Here is a 24450-nt window from a genome sequence, read left to right on the forward strand (position 1 = left end):
TTCTAATTTTTTATATTTTAGAAACAAAAACCTATAGAGAAAAGAAATATTTTGAATTATCGGCAAAAAAGTTTTTTTATTCATGTTTTTAAATTTCATACTAATAGACATGCAAAACTGTAATTTTATTACAGTATGTAATTCTTAGTCTTATTTTAAATTAAAATGTATTCAACAAAAATCTTCCACAATGCGATAGTTTTCGAGATATTTGGAATTTTGTTCCAACAAAAACAGTTAATTCGTGTGATTATGCTCTTTTTAAAAGTTATTCGCGTTACCCCATCATAAAATGTCAAAAATCTAATGTTTATTGTTTTAAAGACGTAAAAGAAACTTTTTCAGTATATTTGGATCATGGAGAATCTGTCAATAAAAAAGTTTTCTTAACAACAACTTTTGACTTATTGTTATAATTCATACTATTTGCAGTAAAAAATACAATTTTCTTTTTTAATATGATTTTAAACGCTATTTTAAATCAAAATGCTAATAACAAATTTTTTTTGAAATGTAGTAGTTCTCGAGATATTTCAAATTTCGTATTAACAAAACAATTCTTTTGTTTTCTTACGACCTTTTCAGAAGTTATTCGCATTTCTCCATCAAAAAATAAGCTTTTCAAAAGGCCCATAACATTTACTGTAACTTTCTCTTTGACACTATCACACTATATCACCTTGAACATTGTAAACAATTTGAAATCTATACAAAAATATGATCAAACTATTTAGTTTAATCATAAAACACTATGGTTGAATAGTATTTTGATAGTTTTCGTATAGCTTTCAAATGATTTACAACATCACCTTGATGTCAAGAGATTTTTGTTAAATAAATTTTGATTTAAAATAAGACTAAGAATTATATTCTGTAATGAAATTACAGTTTTGTATGTCAATTAGCATGAAATTTAAAAACATGTATAAAGTTATTGTTAGAAAAACTTTTTTACCGATAAGTTCTCCATCATACAATTACATTCAAAATCTTTCTTTTCTCTTGAGGTTTTCATTGGCAAAATATAAAAAATTAGAAAAAGGTTTTTTTACAATTTTAATTTTTAACACAAATTTTTGTTTTTGTGAAAAATGACGCAAATTTTTTTTCAGTGTATATTTTTTTCGCACATGTACATTGATTCTCTCAAACTCGTTTTCATAAAGTTTTGCTGTATAAAATACAGTAATAGAACAAAACAATTTGAAATTAATGCACGTAGAAATGTTTACGCCCTTTTAAAAAATTGCTTTTGAGCCAAATTAATCTAACTGATTGTGTAAAATGTTTAGTTTTCCATGCCGATGAAATGTGTAAAGTTTCAGAGGAATCCAAGCTGGTCGATCAGGATTTTAATCATTTTCGGACGGATCTTCGTGGAATTCCTCTCCTGAAATCATGAACTGTCGGCTGTGTATTCCCAAATCATGAACGAGAATCATAACAAAAACTAAACAACAGTAATCCAATCAAATATTCAAATGCAACGCCATGTTCATATCTGGGGCGACCTAGTTTATGAAAGCACAAATAGTTTCATGAATACGAGGTATATCATTCATTATTTTAGGAACTTGGTCACGGTTTGCGTAAATCGTTCAGTTCACGAAATCGTGATCTTTTGTTCATGAATTTATGAACGGTTTTTTTTTTCGCGCAGCTGTTTTATTTGGAACCCTTGCTTGCTCGAAGGAATACAGCAAGGGCACAGTTGGGTAATTCGCACCCTATATTTCCTTTTGTGCGGAAGTGTTTATACACAATCAGATTTGCGGGTACCCAGTTCCCCCACTAATGCAAGCAATAAAGTACATCTGCATTTTGAAGTGCAGATTTTAAAGCAATCTGCTCAACATATTTAAAAAAAAAATTTGTGAAATTTTCTGGTTTGATCTATTTAAATCAGTGAACACACTACCATAACCAGCACCGGTATTGACAAGGCACACTTAATTGTGTATTTCCATCGTTCGGTTTTAATGGAGACGCGCGGTAATCGAAACAAACTGAAACTGTCTCGGCCATGAATTCCCGGAAACCGTTCTCTAGCGTATAGAGTTATCGTGTGACAGACGAGCGAGTTAAAACGTTTCAATTAAACAACTGCCGAAATGAAATAGATGAAAAATGAGTCTAGCTGTCAACTAAAAACCAATCTATTTCAACGGCAAAAGGACAAACAAAAACTGTACCCTGTCAACTGCATCCGTCCAATAACAACCGGTCAATGAAAGAGTCATTTGCGAGATTTCAACCCAACAGTTTCTACCCCTTTACACCCGCCATCGCTACTAAAGCCTGCCAACTCTCTGAGGAGTTCATTTCTAGCCTTCCATTCAACAATCAGCCCGTTTGCCCTTTTGCATAGTCTAATTTGCAACAATTTCGAGTGACCTCCTATCGTGGGAACGAGAGGGCAGAGTAGTGTATGTACGTGAATGGATAAATGCATTTTTAACGTGACCTTTTCTACATTACCCTCTATTCCCCCGCCGCTCCCAAGGGGTAACACATGCGTGACCGTAGGTTGTTTTTGTGTATGTGTTTTTGTTAATTTTCCTCAATGGAACGGTTCGAGTACGGTCGTTTTTTTCCACACGATTCACTTTACAGTTAGTTAGGCTATGCTTTGTTCTCACTCATGCAATCGTGATCGGTTACGGTTGATTGCAATGCGATCCCCGGGGTTGATTTGTGAGATTTTTTGTATTCTGTTTCGTGATTTCGTTTGATTGATTCGACCAACGAATGTACTTGTTATTAATTTTTAAGCTCTCAACTTTGGTTTCCCTTCTGCTGACTCATGCTCGTTACGGGCTCTATTCATCAATTTTGAACTGTACACGTAATAAATGTCGATTTTTTCTGTGTTCTCAACTTCATTATGGAATTCGTCAAAGTTTGAAATATTTACAAAACTCGCTCGCGGCCATCACATTCTTTTTTTTTCTCGATGGCTGACGCTGATATTTTACAATATTTCTACAGGTTCTGTATTGAATTTAGTGGATTTCAATTACGCTAGTCTAATTTAGCCCGGTATGCAATTTCCTCTCTCTCTATTCCTGACACAAGAAATTGAACACAGAAATTCCTTACTTTCCACTTGGGTTAGTGTCGCAGTTTCAAAGTTAATTTCCGCTCGGTTGTAAAAAATGCATTACGGTGGCCGTGTAGCAACCTCATTGTGGCTTCGAGGAGAATTGAAACAACAGGCTATTTTGTTGCTGTTCGAACCATTAGGTCGATTGGGTAAACGAAGTTGTCCAGAGAATATACAAAGGATGACGGTTGTGTGCTTTCAATTTCATTCGTCGTCGTGCTCCTGTTTCGTCCTGTATGAAAAATGCTTCCCCAACGTAAGCGTGGTACATTGAACCCAGCTTCCGGTTCCCACTAGATCGATACATACTCACTAACTACTGCGGACAACTGGGGCTGGGATTGTGCTCGGGAAATGGTTGCCTCACGTTCAGACCTGGTACCTCGCCGTCAGCAGGAAGGATGCTATCACTCCGGGGATTACGAATAGACTGTCTAGCAGCAGCGAGGATAGGTGCGTGGTAACTGCGATCGTTGCACCGGCGCCACTCGTTTTCCGACGCGATATCGCCGCGGTGTTGTCACCTGAAATGGAGAATTGAAGAGAAGGTGTGACTATTAGTGTTTTGCTGCTTGAGGTGTATGGTGAAATTAGTAGAATTATTTTGTGGTATATTTGATAACTGTGAGATTTGTTGATAACGCTAGTTTACAAAAAAAAAATAAGTCGCTAGAAACAATATTTCTTAGCTAAGCTTAGGTCGCTGAGTACGAAAATAGTTATCAATTTTTTTTTTTTCAAAAATGCGTTTTAGAGATTGGTTCGTACAACGATTTTCTGCTTCCTCTAGGAATTGGTCGATAAATATTTAAAAAGGTGTAAATCACATGATACATGTAAATTCTCGGCATTTCAAGCGACCAAAGTCGAAAAAGATTTTGGCCCAATGAAAATTTATAGATCTATACTACTTATATTTCATATATTTCTAATAAAACTATTTTGTCAATCTGATGTTTTTTCAAAATATCGACAAATAACTGCAAGTAGTACCTTCTAGAGCCCCGGTTATTGGAGCCAATCACTAACCAATAAATTTTATCAATTTTCAACAAGGCATGGAACCAAAGTTTCATGAGATATTTCATTATACAATCTTGGCCTTAAGCAAACTAAGGTTAGTCTATTTTGTAACACGGTTCTTAGCGGGCACCGTGTTTCGCATAAGCAAACATATGCTTTGTGTCAACAGCAGTATTAACTACTGATAGTAACGATGCCTAAGCTCGACTCCTGTTAGTAGAAGACAACAGATTAGTCCGTAAGATTTGAAGCATGTTTCTAATGACCCTGTCATTACTGTATTATCAATTATATAAATAGTTACAGTGGGAATGAAAATCAAGCAAAATAAAAAAAATTAAGTAGGGGGTTATTCACGGTAAAAATTAGAGTGCTGAATTGGCACAATCAGATTTTGTATACAAGTTCACGTTTTAAAATTATACACCTTTAAAGTCAAGAATTCTGAAATAAGTGCTCGACAGTGTTTGACGATGAGGATTATATAATTTCCAAACCGGCAACTCTGGAGGTTTAGTGTCTTCGAAAAAGTTTTATAACATAGTACAGCGTTTAATTTGAAAAATAATGTTGATGATTAAGTCCCCCTAATTAAAAGATTTGGAGTCGTTAGTAAAATTATTGAGAACGACATTAGGAACAAATTTGTTGAAGGCACACATGTTCTGCGATCCTGTACACGATTCTGATATGATTCTGTCGTGGATTATGTTTGATTTTTTTTTCCATATTCCAAGTTCTAAGATTCTGATAGAAAGCTCTTATTATTCCGATGGAGCCCTTATCCGTTTTAAACTAAGAAGTCCGATCGAATTTCCCTCAGGTGGTGACATTCATCTCAATATCCTTAGCATAATTCTGAAGAGAAGGATCTCCGAGTTGTAGTGGAACGATTTCCAAGCTGGCATTCTGCTGAAAAATGTAAATCACTCAGAATTCTGATGAACTCACGTTCATGTTTCCAATTAAATTCTAATGAAAATTGCTCAGAATTCTAGCTGATTGTGTTCAGTATTTTTATGCAATCTTGCATACGATTCTGACCCTATCCTCTTCAACATTGCGATCGTATCAAGACGAAACTTGTACCTCTGAAACTCGCGCATTTTGCGAATAAATCGATGTTCTAACTTTCCAAATCCGATCACTAGAGGTGTTTCTATAGAGCATGAGCATGATCATGATGACCGTACAATTCGTAGTTGCTACTCGGTGATTGACCAGAACAAGCGAAATTGCACAGAGAATCAACGAATGGGGCTTGGGAGTAGCTATTCATCTTCAATGTACACGTTTTGAGAGTTCTATACTTTGAAATGACAATAACGGCGCCACGTCCTTACAGTCATCGGGGAAGGGAAGGAATGTTAGTGTAACAAACGTTGTTATGGACACCGTGTATACTAGGAAATTGCAAAAAAAAAAAAATTTTTTTGAATTCTCGAAGGCCCCCCCTCTCATATTGTGACAAATGTCAAAGTAAGCTCAGATGCCAAATTTCACATCATTTGGACAATTTTAGACCCCCGCCCACTTCGCTTGAAATTTTTTGAAATTGGTACTATGGGAAAATATGGAAGAAAAATACATTAAATGCTATAACTTTTGAAGTAGCAATCAGAAAATTGCAATTTATACCTGTTTTGGAAGGAAATGATCTTAGTATTTGAGTGGAGATATCTTTGTTTCTAGGAAAATACGGGAAAGTGGGGTACTGGGTCATTTTGGCCCCAAAATCCCCTATTTTTAATGATTTTTCTGGTCCGTGATGCAAATCATACATATTTTGTAGTTTTTCTAATGTGAAAAAATCTCAAAAATCAATCGGAACCTTTTTGACCTTTGTCAGAATACGAGAAGTTGGGGTTATATGGGTTATATATTAAACTTCATCATTTTCTCGTGAATATATCTCTATTATTCTTCATTCAATTTTCATAAACTAAACTTTGTTGAACGTGGAAAATCCTCAGGTATAAAAATAGATTCGTTACCGGTAAAATTCAGGAACATCAAATTATCTGACATATAGTGTCGATTTCACATTTTTATCATAAAATCGCACGTATTAACTCCATTTAACAACAAAATTCTTATTTAACTTACTACTTTTAGTGTAAAATATGCTTAGGGATCACATGAGAAAAGTTTCATTCCTGGAAAAATAGGGAAAGTTGAGGTATTAGGACAAATAATGAAAAAATTAGATTTGTTGAGTAAATATCAAAAAGTTTGATGTTTCTGAATTTTACCTTTAACGTTTTTATTTTTGTTTTATTCCTCAGAATTGTACACGTTCAACAAGTTACATTTTATGAAAATTGATTGAAGAATAATAGAGATATATGCATGAGAAAATGATAAAATTTAATATGAATGACAAAAAGCCCTATAACCCCAACTTCTCGTATTCGGACTAAGGTCAAAAGGGTTCCGATCGATTTCTGAGATTTTTTCACATTAGAAAAACTACAAAATATGTATGATTTGCATCACGGAGCAGAAAAATCATTAAAAATAGGGGATTTTGGGGCCAAAATGACCCAGTATCCCACTTTTCCGTATTTTTTTAGGAACAAAAATACCTTCACTCAAATACTAAGATTATTTCCTTCCAAAACAGGTATAAATTGTAATTTTCTGATTGCTACTTCAAAAGTTATAGCATTTAATGTATTTTTCTTCCATATTTTCCCATAGTACCAATTTCAAAAAAATTCAAGCGAGGTGGGCGGGGGTCTAAAATTGTCCAAATGATGTGAAATTTGGCATCTGAGCTTACTTTGACATTTGTCACAATATGAGAGGGGGGCCTTTGAGAATTAAAAAAAAATTTTTTTTGCAATGCTTTAGTGTAGGGGAACATGGGGAGACTTGACCAGGTTTTCAGCGAAAACTGCATAAATCTCTAAAAAAGCGTTCAATCCCTCAAAAGTCATTGAAATATAATGTGCAAAGTTATTGTGTGTCTTCATGATTTTTTGCAAAATTTTTAATTTAATTTTCGAAAATTTACAAAAGTTTTTCTGAGATCGCGTGGGGAGACTTGACCAAGAGAATTTCGAAAAATCATAACAAAAAATAACGTCAAAAAATATACTGCAATTATTTTTTTCCATATTGTCGACATCGTTGGGTAGCAGCACAAAATATAAAAGGGTTGCATTTGATAAATTTCGATTTTTTTAATGCATTTCTTTTTAAGGATTAACTGTACTGCTTGCATTGCATGTTAACACATCACGAAATCAGTACTATTGCTAACTTTGTTTACTAATACTAAAATATAAAGACTTATGTTTGAGGTGGGATTTTTTTTATGGCGTGATTAACATTAACAGTAGATACCAAAGCATAATAAATATCAGGAATTTTGTATCTTGCTTCAACTAATTGCCACTTGGTCAAGTCTCCCCATAAAATCTTAGTCAAGTCTCCCCAACCTTAGTTATTGCGTTCAATGTCATTCAAATTCTAGTAAAAACTATTCCAATGTTCCAATTTATGTAAAATCATTTCACTGCTTCACAAAGATTAAGATGGTATATTAGTACATTAATAGTAATTAGTAGTCGAGTAGATATGTCCATACAAAGTTTGATAAAAAATTACATCATTTAATGCAAATTTATTTATCAGGTAATATTTTCTATAAGGAAAGGATTTTTCATTCCAAACTTTTAAATTTACCTTAAGGGATCGAAACAAGTATAAAAATATCTTTGAAAAAATTTAAGAATCGGATAGAAGACACCATAGCCAAAAATAGAATTTTGCGCTTGGTCAAGTCTCCCCATGTTCCCCTATACCTCTGCATCTCCACGTTTGCCACGGGAAGGGGTTTTTGTTAGTGGAATAGGGTAAAGAGTTACACAAATCTGGATTAACCTTCATGAGTGATACGATCTATGCAACTCTCAGTAGTATTATCATGTCTTTATTGCTCTGGGCAGCCGGCTGCCTAGAATTTATGATAGATTTATCGCTTGTTGAATTAATTTGGAAATGCTCGGTTTGTAGAAAAGCAACATCAACTCCGAACAGCCGACAGTCGGGAGTGTTTCTTATGTTTAATTGAATCAGACGGCAGATGAACGATTTTATTGTTCCTTGCTTCTTCATTATGGCGAAACACGACATTCCGATAACATTACAAAATAATGAAAAGCAATAACTTTTAGTGTCTCTAGACATTTGTCGATATACCTATTTTAAGGTTTCGTAATACATGCATAATTTATCGTGTATAAACTTTGGTATTATTAGGGGGAAGTGGGCCAATTCGGACCCCCAGCTATTTCTCAGCTGCGATAATATTATGAAAAGCGTATATATTATTTTCATGGCTGTCATGCAGCTCTGTTCTATCTCTAAAAATTGTGCGGTGTGCGTGTGCTAGTGGTAAATGTTGTTCCGAAACTCTTTTTTTTTTTTGAAAAATGTGTAAGCCGAAAAACAAGATTTTGGTTGGTAACAACAATTAATTAAATCAATTGCATTATCGTGATTTTTGATCTGCCGGATAATATCTTTTATTTAATATCTTGTTTTGAGCGAGACTATCATCTGTTTTCGTTTAATCGGTGTATTTACGATGTATATACGATCTGATCCGCGATCGCGAAAAACCGTTTGAGAGGAATGTGTGTTTTTATTTTTTATTGAATATTTTCTGCAACGTTTTATATATCAAAGAGAACTTTTTGTTTCATAATTCGAAATTTAGTGCAAATCAAATAGGAATAACTTAGGCCAAAACAAGAATTCATTTCTATTGCAAAAAATCGATAATTAGGAAAAAAGGAACTACCGAATTACCTGAAACGATTAACTTTCGATGTCGAATATATAATGCGCCGTTTTTTACGTTTATTACTACACGGTAAATCGGATACACACAGAAAATTGGTAGTAGCACACTACCCAGTTGCTGCAGTTTCTCAGACTGCAGACTTTCAATTCATCGCTGTATGAAGGGCCAAAAAGGGTTGGATCCATAAACAAAAGTTCTTATGTGCACTCCACAGAAAAAAGAATCCAGACGTTTGAATAGCGGTACTTGCGATACTTGTTACGGCAAGTAGTAGCACAGTACCCATAAAATGGGTACACATTACCCATTATTAGATTCCAATCCCGATCAATTCCATTAACTATATTCTGGTTCGTTCAACTTATCTGCTGCTGAGTAAGTGCAGTGTTGTAGAATTTAGGTACAATTTGCTTAGGCATCCAGAAAAGTGCGCGAACTTACAAGTAGGTAAATTTATCTAAATTAGGCAATCACGAATCAATTATAAATACCTTGTACATTGAAAAGAATACACATTATAGATATTTACTGTATCGATTTTGTTGGCTATTTTCGGCAAATTTGAGACTAAGAGAAACGAAAGCAATGAAATTGAAAGACGGATAGGTATTCTAGAGCGAATCAGTTATAAACTTAGAACGGAAAACTAGAACTAGGCAGGCTCATATGGGCATGATCGAAAGGATCATAATGTTTTACCGCCGGCGTCGGCGGTAAAACATGATGATGAGTTATGTTCTACCATAGACCATGCGGTAGACTTGGGTGCAACGCCAAACTCCTACTCTGCAGAAGGCAAAGAATTCTTCACATTTTCCTTTCGATCATGCCCATATGATCCTGCCTAGTTCTAGTTTTCCGTTCTAAGTTTATAACTGATTCGCTCTAGAATACCTATCCGTCTTTCAATTTCATTGCTTTCGTTTGCCGAAAATAGCCAACAAAATCGATACAGTAGAACCTTGCGGCAATTAAAACATAGTAACATTATAGATATTTGCACATATTAGTTGGTCAAATATAACTTCTGTTTGGGTATAGCACCAGTATAAATTCGCCATTCTGCTATTTTTACTCCGTTGACTGATTCAAGAGAGGATTGTAATATTGATCATCATAGTATAACTGTGTGTTAGAATCAATTAGTTAGCCTGAGAAAGCTGCCAATGACTAACTCGATAACACCCATAGATTTGGGTCTAGAAACTAGTTATACACGGAATAAAATTGTTCCCAAAATCGTGAATAAAGTGGCATGAATTATAGAACAACCACGTTTTTACGTTACGAAAATATGACCATGAACAAAAATTGTGTTTTATAATCATGTTCAATTTCCTATCAGTAATGCCTATATATTGCTTCAATTACTGGATATGATCTTTTTGTTTGGTGAATTTCAGTTACGGTATTACCAATTTGAATTTCTTTTTATATTGTATCTTTAAGAACATTATTCATAAAACTAAATGTTGACGCGTGATTTTGTTCATAGATTTAGGAACGTTATTCAAAGTCCGACTATGTGACGTGATTCATGATTTATTAAATCTTGACCATGATCTGGTTTTCGGGTCTGTGAATTAGTCCCCAATAACGAAACATATTTTCTCGTGAACTACTTCACGAAACTCAACTCATCAACTAGTTCATGACTCTAAATATATTAGTCACATTCAATATCCATGCTCGGGAAATTGTTCACAAATTTATAAAATATTATACGTATACGTGAACTGATTCATGATTATTAGCGAATCAATCACGACTCACACTTCGTGCTCATGAAATAGTTCACCAATTTATAAAATATTATTCATGTATTTGCGCATTGGTTCATGATTCCTAGTACAATAGTCACGACTGATAATTCGTGGTTGTAAAAGAGTTAACGGAATCGAAAATTTTCATGTGAATTATTTAAAAAAAATTGGGTTTCCCATGAAAGTTCTATCCAGCTTCCATCCATCCAGCGACTAGTAATAGGTGCGAGCAGCAGATTCAAAAATAATAGGACCTGGAACATCGGTAATCATTCTATAAGGTTTAATGTAATGTCCGGACTGAAAACGAAAACGCTGAGCACCTAAAATAAATTATGGAGATGCAAATCGTTCTCATGACTTCACAAAATATGATACAGTCACTTTTATGAACCAGTTCATACTGTCACGTTACTCCGAGTAAAAAATCGGATATTAATTACATCTGAACATGAGTCGCATTGGTCCATGTGTCAAATTCGAAGGATCTCAAGAATGAAATATAACGATTACGCGAATATAAATTACGAAAATCTGACTAAGATCTTGAAATCATGAACATGAATCACATTACGTGTGACAAACATCAAAAACCATTGCTAAGATCCTGAAATCATGGACCCAAATCGCTCTACGTGTGACTAAAATTTCACGATAGCGTGAACACAAATTACGGAATCGTGATTAAGATCCTGAAGATCTTTATTTACTTTCTCTTTCAATTATTATGGCGTCACTATAGCACTTTTCACTAATTTTACAGTACAGATCGAAAGACGGTGGTTTTGACTAGCACATTATGAAAAGAGTTGAGGGATAAATATTAATGCGACCGAATTATTAACAGAAGAGAAAGTAAACAATGAGAGTCACTTATTTTAGATATGTCTTTTTGAAAAAAAAACGCTCAAGAAATGAGAAATTTCCACTGCAAATTGAAAGTGCAAAACCATGTCATTACTGCCCTTTTAGTATTGCTGGAAAATACTGATATGATATACCCTGATTTTTAAAAAAACTGGTGATATCAGGAATGTCAGAAATGTAGGCAGAAAGGCTAAATGGTAGTATTTTTGGAGTGCGGAGGTGTCCTTTGCATGTGTAATAGTGCGGGGTAATTCTAAAACTAATATTGAAGGAGTGTTTTTGTAAAAGGCAATGTAGCAACACTGGTTACTGGAAGGAAGCTGAGAGAAAGACTCATACTCGTTTTGATTATACTAGCATTAGTAGCGGACAGGATCAGGAAGGCACATGACGTGAAAACGAACGAGAGAGAGTGATAGTAGTGCGTATTCACGCGACTATATAACTGTCGGCCGGTTTTTCTCATCATTCGTTTGATCGTTGCTATGCTACCAGCCTGCAGAATTTTTCGTGCTATGGCCTGTACCAAACAGTCCGCAAGCCCGGATAGAATTTTACAATAGCATTTACCCTACAAACAATCATAAAACAATAAATATTATAGTTATTACTGTTTCAACATTGTTCGATGCCAAGTTATCACAGTAGATTTACAATAAAATTTCATGTAACAATAAATTTCACTGTTCAGCAAAAAACTGATACAGTGCATTCACATTAAATTTTATTGTTTTTGAGAAAAAAATGTATGGAGAAAAATTGATTTTTTTAATGTTAAGATACATAACCACCCCCCTTTTTCACTGTAAAAGTCTATTTTACATTGAAATTTACTGTAAAAACGTTAAAATTTATTGTTTTTGTATTGTAGCATAACACTAAAACTTACTGTAAATTATTGTAAAATTACTGTACTGTCACAGTGAAAATCATGGTTTTGTTACTGTACATTTCTATTCGGGAGTCCACCGGATGGAAAGCTCACCGAAAGCAGTTAGCAACGAAGGCCGTCCGCAAATGTGCTCTCGCTACCGACCAGGAAACGTCGCCCTGTCTCAGCGGAGCTACTAATCCGCAAGCTGCCCTTTCAGCGTCTGGTGTGTGAAATTACGCAAAATTTCATAAACGATCTACGCTTCCAGACCTCAGCCGTAATGGTCCCCAAGAAGCTAGCAAGGCCTACTTGGTCGGTTAGTTCGAGGCTATGAAATTGTGCGCCATCCACACCAAGCTAGTAACCATCATGCCGAAAGACATCAAACTGACTCGCCGGATCCGCCATTACTAATTACCATTAGCGGACCTATTGTGTCTCCCATAATGAAAAAAACCTATGGTCCTTTTCAGGACTAATCAATTATATTGTAATAAGAATATTTAACTGAAATTTTCATTTTACATTGCATTGCAAACAAACCCCACCTGCCCTTCTCTTCTGCTTACTTGAATTCTTTTCAATATGATAAACCAACGAAGGAGATAGAAGGGATATCAAATCAAAACTCTTCATGTGAATACAATGGTCGCCCTGAAAAGGGCAGGTTCGGTTTTTTTTCTTGGCATCGTTTCGCTTGCCAACAAAGAATAACTTAATTCTTTTTGGTTTTCTTTGGCAGCAGAATGGTATGCATGTTAGGCAATACACCATCCTGGGCAATTGTCACGCCGGAGAGCAATTTGTTTAATCCCGTCATTTAGAATGGCCACCTGCGTCTGACGGGAGGTAATCCTGGTATTTTTGTTTCCTGGTTTTTTGTTTCGCTTCCTGCCAGCTCCAATATTTCGGCGGCGAGATATTCCATTACGTCCGTGTACGACCCCTGGTTCTGTATTCGGTTCAGTTTATGTTCGAAGTCAAATGGGCTGGCCATCGAATGAAATCAGTTTATTTCCATCGTCAAAGAGATGAAATTTTGAACAAAAACTGTTGCGGCATGTAATTACCGGGAACAAACCAGGAATGAGCATCAGTCAGATGATTTAAAATCGGCTTTTCCCGTGTGTGTATGCTAATTTCAACTCGTCGGATATAAAAATGTTGAGGAAGGATAAGATTTACATATTCAATTCTTGGTTGTTGGTTTGATAGCACTGATAAGGGCTGATTTGTTTCCCCAAGAAAATGTTCTCTGGGTTGGTGATTTTTTTTCCAATTGGCCCCCGTTACTAGCACGGTGCAGTATAAACTAATCATTACAGTCAATCCACAGAGCCGACTGAATCCTAATATTTACCTTCTCTCCCGATGTTGAAATGTAGTCTCCGGTTGTTCAGCATGGTTCACAAATAGAAACCGACTAAAATCACAATGATTTTTTTCGGGATTTGCCACTCGGTGCATGAAATTAGCGGTAACCGATCACGAACTGACTTCGGTCGAGTATTTCAATATCCAATTTTTCGTCGTGTATGCTGCTCTCTAAACATCGGAAATGAAAATAATTGGCTCTGCTAGCAGCAGGTAACTACACAAAATGATTCAGCCACCAGCCGTTTACCGCTCACATATATTTTTTTCTTGGTATTGTACAGGCCTTTGAGGGGAAGCCCTGTACGCTCCAAATAGCTTAGCACGAATGATAATGAAGCAAATCTGCAGCTAACCTATACATAAAACTTTTCATCATTTAAGTGTTCGGTTGGTGCACCATATTGATGGCTCTGACGCGAGATGAACTGAAAATTTTCATCATTTCCGGGCAGTTTTCGGAAGATTTTTCAAAACAGTTTTTCGGTTTTCAATGCATGTCATACAAACCTCATAATTTTATACTGAATTGTTAAACTTATTTTCGACAAAATGGCAAATAAATTCATTAAATCCATGCAGCACAGAAAAAGATATAAGCGTTCCAAATTTTTCATGACTTTCCTTCCGAAATTGTGAAAAGTGCCAGTAAAGGTAAGTCGTTATTCACGACAATAATAAGGCGTGATTCATAGCATAGAGGGTTACGGCGCGGTACATTTTTCGAAGAAACTATTTTTATTGGCCTACTTTGGAGTCCTAAAAATAAAATCACTATTGAGTTACTTAGTACTCTGAAATGGTAGTCCGAATTTCTAAAACCTCATATGGAGTACCATTCCAAAGTATTGATTTTTATTGCCCAGTTTGGAAGTTATGTGTGGTACCAGATACGACAAAAAATTCACCATCCGGCATTCAAATGACCGTAGTATCCTTTGCCTACTACCAAAATATCAGTCCCATAATCGTACAACCAATATCAATTGAGTTGGGCTCGCAGCACATGGCACGTCTCGAGTCGACCAACGAGCACCGACGGCACCAACATACACTACATCTCTGCGGCGATAGCGAGCTACATGCGCGATGAAACGCAGATACCCAGACGGTTCCGTTTCTATAGTGAGAGCGATCGACAAGCACCAACAGCAATGTTACAACTTTCGCGGGAGACGATCCACCCATGCCGGAAGATCCGCACAAAGCAAAATTGAAATATCTTGTGATGTACCCCCGACTGGGCAGACAGCGCAGTTGGCATACACACTTTGCTTGTTTGCAAGGTAGTATAGGATGCTGAATATAATAGAAACACAGCGCTAATTGTCGCCTACTGTATCAAAATATATTCATTCGTGCAGAGATTGGCATGATATTATATGAATGTTATGGTTTAAGCACCACCATGCGGCAAAACTTCTATTTTTACAACGAGACATGAAAGCCTTTGAAGTTTTGTATAACTTCGCAGAACATCAGATTGCACTATCTTTATCCATTGTATAGATAGGCGTATTACCTTGAATTAATTTTGTTTACTGGCGCCACCATGGGGTATAATTTTGCATTTTTCAAATGAGAAAAGAAAGTATTTTTTGCTACTCTACAACTTTGTAGAACATCATATTGCTCCATCTCTTACCGTTTTACAGATAGGAGTATTCCCTTCAAATTACTTGGCTCACTACCGCCACCATGCGGAGGTATCCCGAAAGTGAAAACAAAAAGTCCTTTTATTCTTCTACTACTTTGTGGAACATAATAACTTTCTATCTCTCATTGTTTATGAGATATATGAGTTTTTCCTAGCTTTGTCCCAGCTTTATGCGTGGTTCACATGCTTGAGATAAGCGGAGTACGCCCTTTGCGAATGTTAAGCAGCAGTATCCAACTTCAAACGTTAATAACTTTTTAACGGTTGGTTCGGCATATCTTCGAAAGCTTAACTCCTTCCTAGGTCCGTGTTCGAACGTTTACAGTGACCTCTAGCGGCGAATTTGTGAACTGCGAGTGTTTCCCCATACATTTTGGCCAAAAATCCCATACAAACTTTAAGCTCTTTCGGGGAGGGGTTAAGGTTAACCGATTTTGCTCAAATTTGGACAGTGTCATTTTTTCATGATTTGGAATGACGCTAGGGGGTGTAGGTTGTGAATTTGTTTTCATATACATCATTGTCACCCTGGTGCACAGTTCTGGGTGCATTGGAAAGTGTTTAATTGAGAAAATGACACATGACACAAATAAATGGTAAATGTGTTTTAACTTAATCAAAGATAATGAATCCATTAAAATTCTCGCCTACTTTTTGAAATGGACCTATGTGCAAAAGAGAGCCTCTCTTTGTTTACTTTCTCTTTCGATTATCACGGCTTTACCGTTAATCTTTCCAATAATGGTCCAGTACATATTGGAAGAGCATCATTTCGACTAGCATATTATGCAAAGAGTTAAGCAGCATACGCAGGTGCGACCGTGTTATTTGCGGAAGAGAAAGTAAACAAAGAGAGGCTCTCATTTGGACATAGGACTTTTTCAATAAGTTTTCTTGAATTGATTTTTGGGTGCAAACATGCGTGCCAGGAATATAATGCACAGTTGATGTCGAAATACCTAGCGGGCCCTTTCCTTTTCGTGCATGTAAAAATCTATGAAGCACGCCATATTTGATATTTCTGTAATATCTTACTTTCTCTATGAATATTAACATCAGTTAATGGAATTTTTATGTTCAAGCTCTTACTGGATGCATAACGCTTTGTAACTAAGAAATCGATAGCCGCCGGGCCTGGAAGACCCGCGTGCCTTTTTGAGGGTTAATTTTACACATCAGAACATGTAAAATCCCGGTATCAAATAGATAAATACGTCACTGCATTGTTTACGTAAAATGTAATTTTAAATTTTTCTAAGAGTATGTCTATACATTTCTTTTAGAAGGACCCTCAAAAATCAATCCTGCCCATTGATCATATTCGACGCGCGAGCCTTCATATACATAAAATTTGAGCATTTTGACGATAAACCTACTACATACTAATCTAGTCAAATTAGTTGGACCCAAAATTTAATCCCTCAGTGATAGCAAGAAATCCATTTATCAAAAAAGTAATTTATACAACTTTTTCAATGACCTATTGAATAGATTTTAACTCTCCTTAAAAATTAATTACGCTAATGAATCGCCTACCGACTCAATCGACTGTAATATTAATTGCCTTGTGACCGATCCGCTTCATGCCTTGCGAAAATTCAATTCAAATTAACAAGTCCAAAGTAAAATAAAACTGCAATTCGGCATAATCCATAGCTCATTCAAATCGGAATCGCCAAATAAGGATCGGTGAATTTGCCGGAACATCTCGAAAAACTTTCCCCTGGAGCATTTCCCGGCTTCACAGTCGCGAGGGGTTTTACAACGTCGGTCGGCAGTTCATCTTCGTCGTTTGCTTACTGCCTTAGCGGGTAATTATTTACCAATCACTTGAAAAGTACGGAAACTACGCTAAATAGGATGGTTTTCGTCGAAATTAATCTTTCACTTTATTCGACCGTCTTCGCTTGGTCGCTTTTGCTGCCAGCCGGCTTCCCAAAACGGTTGTTGAATGGCCAAAGTCCAAATTGATGATTGATTACTGCTTTTGTGGTAGGTTTTTAACCAGCTGGCTTTATCGCGCACTCTTCAAACAGACTATTGAATGAGTTCGGGCTATGGCGGATGAGATAAAGAAGAAGGATGGTTATTTGAATTTTTCGAAAAGATAATCGATTGCTGAGGATGTTCCGGCTGGAGCTTTTCGAGTGAGGATTGATGTAGTTTAGTGCGGATCTGTTTATGAATAGGTAGGTCCAAAGGAAGCATCGAAGTGCTCAGGATCTTGCTGTTATTGGGGAACCCGAATAAAATAAGTGATTGAAATCGCTTTTCGACCGAATAAGTTTATTGAACGAAGAGTTTATTGAACGAATGTATTTTAGCTAGTTGTTCCTGTAATAATTTTATACGTATATTTGGTAACTCACTTAGTTGTTAAAATATCATAGAAATTCTTTTATTTCTGTCTGAAACCACAACCACAATAGATTTTATTGTTGTTATCGGCAATTTTTTTTTTCGGGCACACACACACACTGGCCATGAAGAGTACGGTGAAAGTAGGCCTCCCGAACCGGTAACCATCTCGCTGGAAGTGGTCCATGATTGAGCGAATGCCTACATTTCCCGGGAGACGCATAATTTATCAAGGGAAATGAAAAGAAAAGAGATTATAATCATCATCATCATCGCCATTGTCAGGCGTGGCATCGTTCACTCATGTTAGTAAGCCTGAGTGGGTGAACGAGGGGCTCGAACTGAACCAGATTATCGATGCCGGGTGGGGGGTGCCAATGTTATGTGGGATTTTCAAGTCATGATCTCTGATCTCTTTTCTTAAGACCTTGTGTTAAATTGTTCGGAAGAAGTTTAAGATTATCGTGCCTATGGCGATTGGATCGCAAAAAAAGAGTTGTTTTGAGTTTCATGAAAATTGGGTCATAATCTTTTTAACGATTCTATTAGATAGGATAAATTAACAAGGAACCGAATTTGGGTAATTTTCGATGGATGAAAATCTTCCTGTTTTTGTTCTTTAATCATTCTCCGGTTCGAATTCGGTCAAACACAAAACATCCTTTGATCCAGCCAGTAATGATTCTCACCTACCCAGATCGGACAGACTACCGCCAAATGCAAATGTGAGAACCCGGTACCAGTCGTTATGCATATGTTTTATAATCGTGAGGCATGCATAATAAATGGATTTCTCCCCTTATCGTACTGTGCTTGGACAAGCTTCCTTCCCAAAAGCGGACAATGTGAAATCATCATACGAGGAGTGCTGTCGCTGGGACATGATAAACGGTAGAACCGGGACCGGTTGGTCGGTCGGTCGGTCGGATGTTAAGCTATCGCGGATTGCCTTCAAAAGTTGTATATTACAGCGATAATTTTTTACAACGCTTCTTCTCTTATGATGATGCCGGTCGCTTAGTTGGTTCGAACCGGTAATCACACACATACACCAGTCCCGGTAAAAGCTCATTCGCGCGAATTAATATGCATGGTTCGGCTGAGCACACAAGATCATGCATGTAGTATCCGTCCGCCCGGTGGTGGTGCATGGTTAAATCAGTCGAATGATGAGGTGAGCACTGGATGAGCCTGCACGTGTGGGATAGTGAAATGATGTGTAACTGCCCTGGAGCTCGTGAATACCCTCGGTTCGAACCCTTCTAGACCAAACGGTGTGGGGTAGGTTCCGCTTGACACACGGTTTTCTTCCCGCTGCTGACGTGTTGTTGTATTTAACAGGTTCGGTCCGGGAGGGATTTCGGGATGCGCAAAAAAAATCTCCGGCTTTCATCTACTCTGAGTGCGGCGGCTACGGAGAAACTCAATCTCCTACGTGATGCAGCCAGGACAGTACACGCTGTACGTCATGATGTTCCGGATAAGCGCTTCGAGTGAGATAGTCTAACATCGCGGATGCGAAGTAGGGCTGTTCGGAACGTGATTGAAATTGAAAATTAATGGATATGATACAGATTACATTCGGACGTGAGCTTGGAGCAGCGCGGTGCTGGCTTTTGGTAGCCAGAGTACCTTCGGCAGTAGCATACTTTTCTTTCGCGCGCTGCCTGGTCGGATGGAATACTCAATTGTGCGGATTGACCTGCACCCTGATGCGTGAAATCTCAACGTCAGTGAGTGCCGATAATTACTGTTCGTGATCGGCTAATATCAATTGCTTCGATTGTATTTCGTTGGGCATCACTACCTAGCTGTCGCGGCATTGCCGAAATGATCATGGTACACAAATCGAGCGGAAATTTTCATTTCCGTATTTTCAAAATTATATCGAAAATATTGCTCATTTTGAAGTTTGTAAAATTAAGATACGAAGATGGTTATAATATAAATGTAACATACGTCGTAGTGTATGCAATAGCATTCATCTATTATGAGGTGTCTGGAAGAATCTCCTTACCTTGGTTCAACCACTTTCAGTTTGCGATGGAACTCCTGACGGTAAAAATCAATGGTTGCCAAATCATTAACATCGTGAAAAATGATTCCCCATATCTGACACAGAACTCTAATCTGAGGTATGAGCAACCTTAGTGAATATCAGGCAACCATTGACATGGACCGGGAATACCTAGATAGTACCTGTTCTTCATATTAGAACCGATTCGAAACAGTGTCTGTCCCGTAACGAGCGATTAAAGAAAAATGGCGGTACCTGTTCAGCTACAGTCGGGTCTCCTACTACGCGATTAACTGGGGGCGTGAAAAAGGAATCCGCGTTGTAGGATACCTATAGCTTATGGGATTTCGACTAATTGGGGCTGTGGCCGATTATTTCGTCTTTGTCAACATGTAGCGCCAAACTTTCTTTGGCAAAGTTGTTGTACTCACTTGGGCCTACAACTTAGAGTAATTGGGTATCCAATTAGTTGAGAACTATGCCTCCAGGGGTGCTATGAAGAAAGAGTAAATAAATCGAAATTCTTGTAGTAAATTCGACTATCATCAAATGGATTCAATGTTAAATATATCAAGACCCTCATTATTTTGAAAGGTGGTGTCTTAGAGGAATTTATAAAAGAAGTTCAGAGCTTCTGGATGGTAGAAAGTATAACTCGCTATTACCCCACCAGGCGGCGCTAGTGCTAATGCAAATATCCAACACATGTTAAAATAATTCTATATCTCAACATCGTGATTAGATAGAGTAGTACTGACTTCAGTAAAGTTGCTCGAGAGGTCGAGGACTAGGCAACGGTAACAGACTAGTTTGGAATACTCTCACTATGCGGCGCTAGTGAGCGTAGAAGCTTTCAACATATGGTAAATTATGATATATCTCAAAAGTCTAATAACTTGAAAAAGTGGTATTTTCGGCAAAGTTCTCGAGGAGGTCAAAGGCTACTAGATTATGGATAGATTAAATTGGAATGAAACCGCCAGGCGGCGCTAGTGAACATTTTCTTTCAAAGCATATATCTCGAGATCGTGTTACTCTACGGTCCAGAAGGGTTAACCGTGCAAGGACCTCAATCCCTGGTCAAGCCACGGGGATCTAGCGAGGCTGGGCTTTGCAACAGCCTTCTTTTTCGGGCCTCTAGCTCGATCGTGAGTAGCACGCTTGCTCTCAGGGTCGGCTCTTCAATAAAGATGCTGATTAAGGGACCGGGAAGGAACGTAAAACAACTCTTTTTCAATGTAACACTTTTATTCCCTAACGACTTACAATGTGTCTGGTGTGGCGTGTATGTTGGCCGGCCGGCTGCTGCTGATGCTGCTCGTGATGGTGATGTTGAAGGTGGGAAGTGATCTACGCTGTAGCGTTATGTAGATCGCTGGGCGGGAGAAGCTGGAATACACTGTGTCGGTCGTCCCTGCTCGCGTGGTTCTCGACGATCGCTGGCTGCTAGTCGTCGTGTGCCTGCTTGGAGGTCGTGCTTCGCTATACACGTGTCGGACGATTTCCTTGCTCGGGTGTCCCGTGATCGTCTTTCCGGACCGATCGGTTTCCACGGGTTTGTCTCTGGGCGGATACTCGTTTCTGCTAACCGCAGCTAGAGCTTTCAGGCTAGATTTTCGGGTTCTATGGGTAGTTAGTCCGCCAGGCGGAAAGGAAGATTAGTTTGCTACTGGGTTTCGGTGGTTGGGAATTTCGGTTGGTCTTAATTGACACAACGTACCTGATTCGTCGCTAGCTTTACCGAATCGCTGGTTGGTGTATCGGTGGTTAATATTCAATATTTAAACTTTCGTTGAATTATTTAAAACTTTCGTGAAGAAAAAACTCTCGATGATGTACTTCGTCGAATGGTTGCACCGGAATAGACCTTTCCCAACGCTCAGACCCAGTAGCTCTTCCTTTTTCCCTTTTATTGTTCCCTTTTCTTATTCCCTTTGCGACTCCGACAGTTGTAGACTGTTTATTAAGTTGGTAGCAACAACAGGGGTGTATTTTGTATATGTGTATTAACAAATTGTGTTTTTATTTCTCCTAACGAACTATCAAATTTTGTTTCTAGAGTGTAATTTTTGATTTTAAACTAAGGTAAGTTTTATTATTTTTAATACGTGTATAGTAAGTTTTAACTCTAAATATGTAACATTTAACATTTTCAATTCTATATTTTAATCATGCTTTCTTTAATTTTTATTGTTTTGCCTCGACGGTAACAATCGTGATCATTTGGAAGGGTGGTGTGTTTGGCAATATTTATAGGCAGGTCGAGCTCTGTCCTACGGCGAACAAATTGGTTCAGAACTCGCCCACTAGATGGCGCTAATGAGAATGAAACTTTTATAACATTATTATTTCTAAAGTCTGATAATTTAGGAAAACGCTGTTTTTGGTAAAGTTCTCCAGGGCGACAAGTGCTGTTTGACAATGTATAGAAAAATTTCGATTTTACCCGCTAGGTGACACTAGTGAGTACGCATTTTACCTTTCAATTTCTGCATCTCAATATAAAGGCAGTTTAGAAGGGTGGCGTCTTCAACAAAGTTGCTGCAGTGGTCGACGACCAACGGTAACAGATTAGTTTAGAATACTCTCACTATGCGGCGCTAGTGAGCGTTCATGCTTTCTGCATGTGGTAGATTGTGATATATCTCAAATGTCTAATGAATGCGCTTTTGGCAAAGTTCTTGAAGAGCTCAAGGACTACTCGATCATGAATAGATTAAATTGGAATGGACTCGCAAGATTACGATGGTGAGCAAGTATATATTATATTCTGTATCTCTAGATCATGATAATTTGCAATGGTGATATCTTTGGTAATATTCATCGGCAGTTTGAGTTCTGCCTTACGGTGAACAGATTAGTTTAGAACTCACCCATTAGGCGGCGCTAAGGAGGATAAAGCTTTCAGAATATTGTAGATCTTTTTTGAAGTATGGTAATTACTATAGGTTACGCGAGTAAGCTCGTGTTCTGGGTGACACTAGTATGCACGCATTTTTTTCAAATTCATCATTTCAATATTAAGGCAGTTTAGAAAGGTGGTGTCTTCAACAAAATTGTTTGATAGGTCAATGACTACTCAATGATGACCGATTAGTTTGGTACACTCTCACTATGCGGTGTTAGTGGGCGTGGAAGCTTTCAGCATATGGTAGATTATGAATTATCTCAGAAGTCTAATAAATTAGAAAGATGGTGTTTTCGGAAAAGTTTTTGAGGAAGAATAAGGGCTACTAGATTATGAATAGATTATTCACTACTCCGATTGTTAATTTTATTTGATTTTCTGAAGTAACCTCAAAATGGATAAGAGGATAAATTCATCAACCCATTCTCTGGCGCATTATGAAAGTATTCAAAACCAATCTACCATCATCAGACAGCTCTAGAACTACCGATGAATTTCACTGAAGAAAGGCTAACTGTCATGATTTTGAGGTGCTAAAATTCGTAAATAATTTTTTTTTCTCTCTAATGCCACCTAGTAACTGAAATCCACCGTAATCTGATAACACCATTTTCATGAATTATCAAACTTTTGACTTAAGCTACTACGTAGTAGAAGTTGTATTCTCCCTAGCAATGAGTGAGTTCTGAACTAATCTTATCACAATAAGATAAAACTCAACCTGTCGATGAATTTTGCCAAAGATACCACTCATCCAAATTATCCTGATCCCGAGAAATAAAATTTGAAAAGAGGTTGCTCACTAGCGCTGCCTGGCGGGTCCATTCCAATTCAGTCTGTCTATAATCGAGCAGCCCTTGATTTCCTCAAGAACTTTGCCGAAAACACCATCTTTCTAAGCTACACTCGTGAGATGTATCATAATTTACCAGGTCCTAAAAGTTTCTGCGCTCACTAGCGCCGCATAGTGAGAGTATTCTAAACTAATCGTTGGGTAATTCTCGACCTCTCAAGCAACTTTGTTGCTTGACCACCCTTCTAAACTGCCTTTATGTTGAAATGCGGAAATTGAAAGAAAAAATGCGTGCTCACTAGTCACCTAGCGAGTTAATCCAAAATATTTTTTACATTGTCAAACAGCACTTGTCGCCCTGGAGAACTTTATCAAAACAGCGTTTTCCTAAATTATCAGACTTTAGAAATAATAATGTTATAAAAGTTTCATTCTCATTAGCGCCATCTAGTGGGCGAGTTCTGAACAAATTTGTTCGCCGTAAGACAGAGCTCGACCTGTCTATAAATATTGCCACACACCACCCTTCCAAATGATCATGATGTCGAGATATATGTTTTGAAAGAAAATGCTCACTAGCGCCGCCTGGCGGGTCCATTCCAATTTAATCTATCCATAACCGAGTAGCCTATGACCTCCTCGAGAACATTGCCGAAAACACCATTTTACCAAGTTATTAGACTTTTGAGATATATCATAATTTACCATATGTTGAAAGCTTCTACGCTCACTAGCGCCGCATAGTGAGGGTATTCCAAACTAATCTGTTACCGTTGGGTAGTTCCCGACCTCTCGAGCAACTTTGCTGAAGTCAGTACTACTCTATCTAATCACGATGTTGAGATATAGAATTATTTGAACATGTGTTGAATATTTGCATTAGCACTAGCGCCGCCTGGT

At 37.4% G+C, this 24450-nt stretch overlaps 1 protein-coding gene across 4 annotated transcripts in view; it reads right to left on the reverse strand.

Moving 5' to 3' along the window:
* Nucleotides 1-946: 946 nt before the first annotated feature.
* LOC131689480 (zwei Ig domain protein zig-8) overlaps nucleotides 947-24450 on the reverse strand; it is a 748220-nt gene continuing 724716 nt past the window's right edge. For all 4 annotated transcript variants that reach the window (XM_058974583.1, XM_058974585.1, XM_058974582.1 and 1 more), the window contains one exon: nucleotides 947-3627. In XM_058974583.1, the coding sequence (XP_058830566.1) occupies nucleotides 3473-3627 (155 nt within the window). In that variant the 3' untranslated portion in view covers nucleotides 947-3472. The remainder of the gene's footprint in view (nucleotides 3628-24450) is intronic.

This window comes from Topomyia yanbarensis, chromosome 3, assembly GCF_030247195.1.
Source record: "Topomyia yanbarensis strain Yona2022 chromosome 3, ASM3024719v1, whole genome shotgun sequence".
In the NCBI taxonomy this organism is placed as follows: domain Eukaryota; kingdom Metazoa; phylum Arthropoda; class Insecta; order Diptera; family Culicidae; genus Topomyia; species Topomyia yanbarensis.